Below are 9,869 nucleotides of genomic sequence, written 5' to 3'. Positions count from 1 at the left end.
CAAATTATATCAAATTTTACCATCCTCATATATAATTGTAATGTAATTTTCTTTATTATAATTTATTGGTTTTTAAATATTAAATTTAAAACATTACTAATAAAGGTGTTATGATAAACATATATTTCATTCCTGTTCCATAATTTTGTAAAACCTTCAATAAAATTCTTAATATTATGACTCCTATTTTATTTCCTTCTCACTAGCCTGAAAAAATTATTAGGCTGCCAATCGATCCTTTAAGAGAGAGGATCTGTCAAAATATTTCCAAAGAGTTTCTATGTGTATTGTGTGTGGGTCCTTTGGGTATCAACTTGGAAGCCCAGAAATTTGATGACCAAATTGCATGGTGGTTGTGGGCGGTGAATGTAATATAATATATAAAGCAAATTAAATCTCTTCACTTTCAAAAGAAAAAGAAGATACGAAATCTTGACATGAAAAAGATATAGATTGATTCCTTTTATGAGCACCTTGGATGAATAAGAATATCAAATTGTGGCACATCGCTTTAATGCAAAATGCTAACGTAAATATTTTTTTTTATTATTATTATTTGAGTGTTTGGTGAAAATTAATATTTGAAATGCAACGGTAGCTCCATCGATGGTGGTGGGACTGTCAAAAGCAGTGCGGCATGTGAATCGGCATTGCACGTATGCAACAACTCCCAGTGGAGCAACAACCCTAATAAATATACTCTTCGGTATCTTGAAGCTACTAAATAAGGCATATGGCAAGATGGACGGACAATAGATCTGAAAACCCACGTAGTCACATCAGGTAATACAAAATATGATATTAGTTACGTGATTATCGGCATTACGATTACTCCCTGAAAAAATGAAAATGACCTCCAGCAGGACCAGGACCAGGACCACCACTCCTCACAGTTATCTACCATACACGATGCATCCTCTTAGGATCTCTCGTTATCATTGGGCCCAATGAAGTGGACGGTCCAGTGATGTGCCAATACACCAGTGCAGTGCCGACACGGATAACTACCAGATGGGGCGGGGCGTCGTGCCATTGTGTCTATTGCGTTACGCGTGTCTCCAACATCACAAAAGTTTTCCATATTTATCCATGTCTATGTCATGTGTCATTAAAACCGAAATGTTTGCTTGGCCCAATTAATTTTGGGAGAGTGGTCCAGTTGGGAAGGTGAGGATTTAAGGTTTCAGCTCAATTCCACCCAAATATCACTTCTCATGCACTACCCCCTGCATCATCATTACAGCACAATCTCTAATAAAAAAAATATGTGGTTTTGAGAAAGGGAAATGGAATTATGGATGGATAAGGAATTTACAGGATTCCATACAGGAACAACAGATAAAGCAGTTCACATTCCATTTTTGGTTCTGTATCTACACCCCCATGCACAGCTGATGATCAAAGTTCAACATGGCATCTCTTACCATTCCAAATCCCCAACTTAATTCAAACACCCTTACCACGTACATTAAATTCTCAAACACCACAAAGAAAATGATGTGCTATCTACATGACCCTACCGAAGAATGGTGTGCGATAAATGGAATGCCACAAAATACCTCATTTATCGACCATCAGCTGAAGTGAAGGAATCTGCAAATCCAGTTGGCCTTGCTGGGATACTCCCCTTGCTATCCTCTAGGTCCAAGTAGCTGAAGTCCTTTCCTTCTGCTTCTTGCCATCCCTTCACCATCTGGTTCAGGGGAAGGCTGTAATCAATACCAGAATACTCCTCTGTGTCATCATCAAATGGCTTCCATTTCTCAACAAGAGGGGCCAGTACGTTCACTGCATGGCCCATTTCAGGTCGTTGGCTCGGCTCTCTTGCTGTGCAGTGCCCAGCCAGTTCTGCGATAGTGGAGATGCTCTCTAATGTTTCTTCTTTCTTGTCAAGGACTGGATCTATGGCAGCCATCAACTTCTCCTTGTTAGATTTTATGTGCCAGAACCATGCCGCCAAGTATTGGCTTTCCTCAGGCCTGTCTTCATCTAGTGCCATCAATCCAGTCAATAGCTCCATTAACACAACCCCAAAACTGAAGACATCCACTTTAACTGTGATTTTTCCTGTCACTGAACAATCAGCATTCAATGTCTTGAGTTAGTTAGTCCAATATTTTACATGCAACTAATGGGAAGAGGCTAAAAATGTGTGGTACTCTGGCATACAGCATAAACATCTCAGACATTCCAGACATACTGATGAATTACATGATTTCCTAGCTAAGAGATGTAAATCAAGATTTGAAATCTCATTTTCGGCATGAAAACCGTCAACCTGCTCAAAATTGAAACTCTGCTCCAAATTTCAAACCTCTCTTTGAAAATTTTATCAAGCAACAAAAAGTTTCAGAGACAACCAAGGTTTGTTGGAATATTGAAATGACTTAAAATCAAATAAGTTTTGAAGTTTCATCAAGGTTCCATCTCATATATCAAATCTTAAAACAGATACTTCAGCATTTTGTCTATGAGAAGGTGGCTAACTCTAGAAATCCTAGTATCTGACCACTAGAGAATGATTGCACAAATCCTTTCCAGGAATTCTTATAACTTACATGTGTGTAGTGCATCAAGAATTCATGAAGCTATAATCAGTGTTAGTCTCAAAATTCAAGGCAATGCAGATTAAAAAAGTACTTAAAATAGAATGCTTACCGGCGTATTCTGGTGCTAAGTATCCAAATGTCCCAGCAAGCTTGGTCACCACAGACTTCTCCCCATCAGGGGCGAGTTTCACCAATCCAAAATCTGAAACTTTCGCCCTGTAATCATCACCAAGCAAGATATTTGAAGATTTAAGATCTCTGTGTATGAAGGTTTGATGAGCCAGAGTATGAAGATATTCCATCCCTCTAGCAACATCCAGAGCAATGTTTAGCCTTCTCTTCCAAGATAGAGGCTCCAATTTAAGGCTCTTCCAATGGAAAAGGTGCTTGCTGAGAGCCCCTTGAGGCATGTATTCGTATACCAGAATCCTCTCATTTCCTTCAACAGAATACCCCAAAAGAGATACCAAATGACGGTGCCGGACCTTTGAAAGAACTGCAATTTCAGCCTGAAATTCATCCAAAGCTTTGCTGCTAATGATGCCTGCCTCCATTCTTTTCACTGCTATTTTTGTTCCATCATCCAGTTCTCCCTTATAAACAACACCAAAACCTCCACGTCCAAGTACATTTTCTGGGGCAAAGTTCTTGGTTACATTTCGAAGAACTTGAACAGATATGACCAAATTTCCAGCCTCAATGACATGAGATTCACCTGTCCCACTACTATTTCTGCTTCCAGAACAAGCCCCCAGTGTGGAAACACTTCCATTGTTGCTATTGGCCACTACAATCTTAACCATATTTTCTGAGTCAGACGGATCTCTTGGGTGAATCACAAGGGAACTAGAAGCCTGGTTGGTATTTTTCCTCTTCTTACAGTAATAAATAGAAAGAGGAGCAACCAGAAAAACAAGAAGTGCAAAACTCGCAAGAGGGACTACAATTACAACTAACTTGGGCCCTTTGGAATTTTTATTTTTGGTTGGTTCTTCAGACGAATCACTGGTGCCAGAATTTGATCCCATGGTTGGTGAAGCTGAGCCAGAGGATGATTGTGAACCTCCAGATGACGGACTGTTTCCCGGTGTAGTAGACTGATTACTGCTTAATAGAGGATTGCCATATAGGACAAGTTTTACTGTTTTGCTGAAGTTTGGAAATGGAGGGGAAATGTTATTGCCACTCAAATCCAAATATGTCAGAGATTTCAAGCTAGTCCAGTTAGTGGGAACCTGACCTGTTATATTGTTGGATGGAAGTCTAATTTGAGAAAGAGACTCTAGGTTTGCAAGAGAAGGGCTCAAGGTACCATTAAAACCAAACTTAGGCAAATTTATGATGGAAACCTTTTGGTCGGCGCAGGACAATCCCAACCATGGCCCTTCACAGGGGTCATTACCAGACCAGGAAGAAACAAGGTGGTTAGGATAATTCAAACCACCAAGGAACTCCAAGAGGACCATTACTTCCTTGGCACAAGGAACTCCCGGTTTAGATTGACATAATTGGTTTGAATCATAGGACACATTAACAGCTTTGAAATTTGGAATTGGACCCATCAACTGATTATTATTCAAATCCAAACTGTTAAGCTCCAAACTTGCCAAGCTATCAGGAATTAACCCCACCAGTTGGTTGCTGTTGAGATTAAGATCCTTCAAAGAAGTTAAATCTCCAATGTTCTCAGGAATTGGCCCACTGAACTTGTTCCCATGAAGCCACAGTGTGGTAAGAGATAACATTGTTGCCACCACATCAATAGGACCTGTCATCTGACCCCCTTTCTGATTATTCAACCAAAGAATTTCCAAATTGGAGTCCTTAAAACTCGCTGGAATTCCACCGGAAATTGTATTCATTGACAGTTTTAATACTGCCAACGACGACATGTTCCCCAAAAATTCCGGCAAAGGACCAACCAAATTGCTATTTACCAACGTCAAATTTCTCAGCTGAGCTGAATTTTGCAACTGAGACGGGAGGGACCATCCAGTAGTGACATTCAAATTATTGTTATCCAGTTCTAGAACCTCTAAATTGACGAGACCATCGAAAAAATCAGATGGTATGGAATCAAATTCATTGAAATCGAAATAAGCGTACCGCAGTTCCGATAAGCCGCTGAGTGATGGCAATTGGCCACTGAATTGGTTCCTCTGAAGGCCAAGACTTGTGAGCATGGAGAGCTGGTTGAGGTTCTGAGGCAGAGGACCCTTCAAGCCCAGGTTCTGAACCTGAATCTGAGAAACCCTTGAACCACTGCAGAAGACGTGATCCCAGCGTGGGATACCGCATGGGTCATCACCATTTTCAGGCCAGTTCAAGAGCTCTGGATTCTTCAACCCTTTTCTGAACTGGTTCAGAATTGCAAGGTCATTTGGGTCTGTTGCAGTAAAAACCACAGCAACAAGAGAGAAAAGCACTCCAAAAACAAGCTTTGTCTGGTCAGCTTCCATGGCAGATCTGTGACGCTTCACCATACTTGATCAGAACCATTGAAAAGCCCAAGTACTAGGCTACTAGCACTACAGAAAACCTCATTCCACCTCCAATGCCCCTTCCTCCAAATACCCACCTCAAAACTACTCCCATGAACAAGTGAGAAAACCCACAACTCAGAGCCCAACGCCACCCCAAAAGAATGATGAGGCACTAGAGGCTTCTTCTCACTAGCGGTACAAAATCGCATAAAATAACAAAACCCCTCAAACTTCAGCTCCAAGCTATGAGTAGCACCGTGAAAGGTGGATCTCTGATGAGAAATACTCAACCCAGAAGACAAACACTGGAAAAAATTTCCCCGATGAGACTTAAATGAAATTTATCTCTGCACCCTCTTCAATTTCCTGGAACTATATATTCCTTCATATCTCACCTCACATCCAGCACCAGTGCTGTCCTCACTCACACATCCTCCCCCCTCTCTCTCTCTCTCATCACTAACTAGAAGGGTATCATTGTCTTTTCATCCATCCTGGTTCCATGATCAATGGGGCTCCCCATATTACAATATTTATTCATTTATTCATTTATTCCATATATAAATAAATAATGAATGAATTTCATAATGTTGAAATTAGTCTTGAGTGGGAAGTTTCTTGGCTTCATGTGGAAATCAGTGACCTGGTTTTTGTTTCTGTCTGATGGAACCTGTCATTCCATTTTCAAGGGATTACTGTAAATTTTAATATTATTTGATGACCCACTTTTGTTTTGTGCGATTAACCTAGACCCATCCTTGAATTTCATGTCCCTCTCCTTATATTCTGTCATTGAAATTTAAATAATATTCTTATAATTATATTTTTATTTTATTTAATTTATCATTTTTTTTTAATCATTTTCTGCCGCCAATTGTTACTTATCGAGCTACTTGAAAACTCCCGTGAGCTTTATTATTGGAGTAGGGAGATGTGTGACCCATCTGTCCTTACCGATTTTCTCCTCTTTTTCATTGCATCATTGACGCAACATGTAGGGCATCCATCAACCCCCATGCCCTCTAAATTATTTTTCTTTCATTTACCTAATAATAATTCATAATTTTATTACATAAGCTATTTATTTAATATTTTTCTCTTAACATAAATGTTGCATTATCATGACCTAGCATGACAAATCACTTTTGGAATCAAACATAATTTATTAAATTTAAGGTTGACAATGGGGAGATTCGAGTAATCTTATTTAAGTTTGATTAATTTTTTTAAAATTTTTAATTACATTATAAATAATATATATATATATATATATATATATATAAAATTTTATAACCCTCAAATCACGGGCTAAGTAAAATTGAAATATACCTTAAATTTATTTATTTTTATTTTAAATTTATTTTAATATGATAAAATGAGGTGGATACTCGTTCTTATCATCATCGTTTAAATTTTATTAAATAATGAGTGATTAATCCACGTTTACTATCATTTGATAAATAATATGTTACGTGTAACCCGTTAAATTTTTTTTTTGTCTTTTTTGAAAATATATTAGGATTATGAAATGGCAAAGAGGTAAATAGAAGTAAGAGGAGGGAGACGTTGGGAGGAGTGATGCGAAAGTAGCGGCTGTTTGGGGGGATGAAGACTGTTCGCGCACTCATCCCCACTAGCTTAACTTACGCATCTCCAATTTAAAATTAAGGGTATTCTATCCCTTTCATTCTTTTTAATTTTATTTTTATTTTTTATTACTTAATTCCCAATCCATTATCATTCATGCCCATCTTTTATTATTTATATAATAATTAAATTACAATAATATTTTTATTTTCGTTGAAGTCCATGGTGAGATCCATTATAGTCGTCTTTCAACCTTGTTTTTTTATAGGGTATTTGATTAAATTAGGTCAAGATAAGGATGTTTGGTAAATGGATGTAATGGTTTAAAATGATTTAGTGGTTGAATTTATATTCATTTTTTATTTTTTTAAAAATATAATTTTAGATTTAAATAAAAATAAATGATTTATTTTTACTTAATATCTAAAATTATTTTTAACATTAAATTATAATATTAAATTATTTTAATAATTTTAAAATTAAGGAGAGGAGTAGAATGAAACATTGAGAGGTTTTAATCCTAATTTTACTAAATTTAATTTGCTACCATTTGAGGTCCTTTGCAATCCCTTTCGTAGACATCAAAAGAACCTCAAATAGAATCCATACCCCTCCGCTTGGTAAGAAACAATGGTGGAGGTAAAAAGGCTAAAAGCAAGAGAAGCTGAGGAGTCTGTCCGGGAATAAGTGGAAAAGCGGTCGAAGTAGCATTGACTAGGTATCTTGGATTGTGAATAAGTGGCATGAGGAGGGAGCCTTTCTTTCTTAAAGTTCTTTATGGTTTGAATTGCTTTTGCAAAGACGGTTAATATGTCTCTCTTTCCGCGTTTTTTTTTCTTTTTTCTTTTTTCTTTTTCTTTTTTACAAGGTTACAATTGTTTTAAGGTCTTTTTAGGATACTATTGGTACGTGCGAATAGGGACAATAAAAGTAAATTACACTATCATAGAACACAATCCAAGCATATTAATATATGAAACCTAAGTCCATTCCAAAAATTACTTGAGTATTGGGTAAGGTGTTTGTTGAATAAAAATTAAAATAAAAAAAAATCCTAACATTATTATTTCAATACAAAAATATTAATTATTGCAATAAAATTTAATTATATATTTGATTTTTGAAAATTTTGAGAGTAAATAAAAACAGATATATATTATTTAAACTAAAATTTTATATAAAATTAAATAATTTAAAAAAATTATAGGCTATGTTTGGTTTCATAAAATTTGAGGGAAAATATAAGGAAAAGAAAATACAAAATAAAAGTAAAATGAAATAAAAAATGAAAGAAAATAAAAAATAGATCGATAAATTATTATTTTTGTTTATTCAAACTCATTTTATTTATTTTAACTCATCAATATAAAAATTAAATAATTTAAAAATATATAAGTTTTTATTTAGTTTTAATTATATTTTATTTTATTTTATATTTTTTATAGAACAACCAAATATGAAAAAATTATTTTTCTTTATATTTTTTTTCTTTTTTTAGTATTTTTTAGGAACCAAACATAACCTAACTATTCTTCGTTATATTTGATTTTACTTTATATTTTTCATAATAAAATAAAACAAAAAAAATTAACATACTTTTAATTTTTTGCCATCTTCCCAAAACTAAGTATAAGATTATAGTAGTGGGATAAAATTAAAATAGACAATAATCTATTGACTATTCTTATTAGAAAGATTGCTTAGGTTGAGAATTAAAAAAAGTAAAAGGAAAAATGAGGTAACTTGTTAATTAATCAATTAACATGTTGATTAGTATAAGGCTTGTAAAAGTAAAAGTATTAGGTAAAGTTGATATGTCGGCGAAGAAAAATCCTTACTCACACCCACCGACTTTACTGCATGTGCCTGAATAATTTTGTTCTTCGCTACCTAATTTAGACCTCAGAATTAAGATGACTCCAAAGTCTCTTTCTGGTCAAACAAGCTCATTTTCTTGGTATCCGTCCCCTGAGACCATTAAAAATCATATTTTAAAGCTTCAATATAGGCCATATAGCTACCCATGAGAATCCTTTCAGGGGGGAAAGAAAAATCAATCCAGTCTTTCAGTAAATATGAATTTTCTCGGGAACTATTTTTGGTCCAGTCAATAAGGAAATTATTTTCTCGAGAAATGGACAAATGTACTTTAATATTTTTCTTTAAGTACCACCAACCCTGCAGACAAAACCTACTTAAACAGGCATATTCTATTGTTTTGTGCATTGGACTTATTGAATGGAACATCAAAATCAAACCTTCCATATGAATTAGCATTATCCATCCCAGTTCCAGAAGGTGACGCGTATGAATCTGTTTCTTGTGATTTTTTAATTTATTGTCAATTGATTCCTCAGATTTGGTAAGGTGTGGCGGTGCAAAGTGGGCTTTTTGGCTGAGGGGAGACAAAATGGGCACCCATATCTTATAGTTGGCCTTTTTATGGTAGCGAGAGTGGAAATTGGAAAAAGTCGTGGCCCCTCCCTTCACTTTCACAATGCTCTTTTAATAAAAATAAAAAAAATACATCATATAGGTTTAGTGGCTTTATCATATGATATGATTTGCTATTATTTCTTTTAATATTCATGATCATATATGAATTGATTACTGATATTGAGTTGAGTCGTTATGTTTCATCAACTTCAACTTTTTAGTTCTCGTAGTCGATGTGGGAAATACCTTTATTTTCTTCTTTCAAGCTCGATGACAAGTCATTTTGTTTCGTATCTTTGGTATCATTTATTTATATTAAATTAAGCACCCACTTGATGCAAGGAGGAATTATAAATGACCCCACTATCCTTTTTCTGCTATTCTCTTTATTGTGTGAAATGGGTGTCGCCCATTACGTTTAAATCCCGATGGGGTATGGGGAAAGGATATGTCCCATGACAATGTGGCCTGCAATTTCCAAAATTTCCAGAATTTTCAACTTAATTCTCATTTCCCCCACATGGATTCTTCTGGTTTTGGATTCCATCCCATAACAAAGTGGAATAGTAACACAAATATTCGACCGAAGAGAGAATCTCAACAAAGTTTTACTGAGACAGCAACACCCATTAGGGCCAATGGGCCATTACATCAAGAAAAGAAAGCATGCATGTGAGGTAAGATTCCTTGCTAACCAAGCCCACAAGTCCTTTTGTTAATTATTGAAGAGATAAGTCTCATCCACATTCTATTTTTTTCTAAACACAGACACATGCAATTTGAAGCCGCTGGAAAGTATGGCTAGGGACCTGGG

The 9,869-nt window shown here is 35.6% G+C and overlaps 1 protein-coding gene across 1 annotated transcript; it reads right to left on the bottom strand.

The window, feature by feature from the left end:
- Positions 1-1,271: 1,271 nt before the first annotated feature.
- LOC100247635 (receptor protein kinase TMK1) lies at positions 1,272-5,540 on the bottom strand. The gene is made up of 2 exons (XM_002274874.5): positions 2,659-5,540; positions 1,272-2,073 (listed from the first exon to the last, which is right to left on the bottom strand). The coding sequence occupies exons 1-2, from the start codon at positions 5,030-5,032 to the stop codon at positions 1,565-1,567; spliced, it is 2,883 nt and encodes a 960-aa protein (XP_002274910.2). The 5' UTR covers positions 5,033-5,540; the 3' UTR covers positions 1,272-1,564.
- Between the last annotated feature and the right edge of the window lie 4,329 nt (positions 5,541-9,869).

This window comes from Vitis vinifera, chromosome 8, assembly GCF_030704535.1.
Source record: "Vitis vinifera cultivar Pinot Noir 40024 chromosome 8, ASM3070453v1".
NCBI lineage: Eukaryota > Viridiplantae > Streptophyta > Magnoliopsida > Vitales > Vitaceae > Vitis > Vitis vinifera.
Note: the sequence above shows the minus strand (reverse complement) of the source record. Positions and strands in the feature narration are given on the sequence as shown.

Excerpts from the sequence above, each read along its gene's own strand:
- LOC100247635 (XM_002274874.5), bottom strand. The coding sequence starts at position 5,032 with ATGGTGAAGCGTCACAGATCTGCCATGGAAGCTGACCAGACAAAGCTT. Across the intron at positions 2,074-2,658 it reads CTTAGCACCAGAATACGCCG|TGACAGGAAAAATCACAGTT; the intron begins GTAAGCATTCTA and ends CTGATTGTTCAG.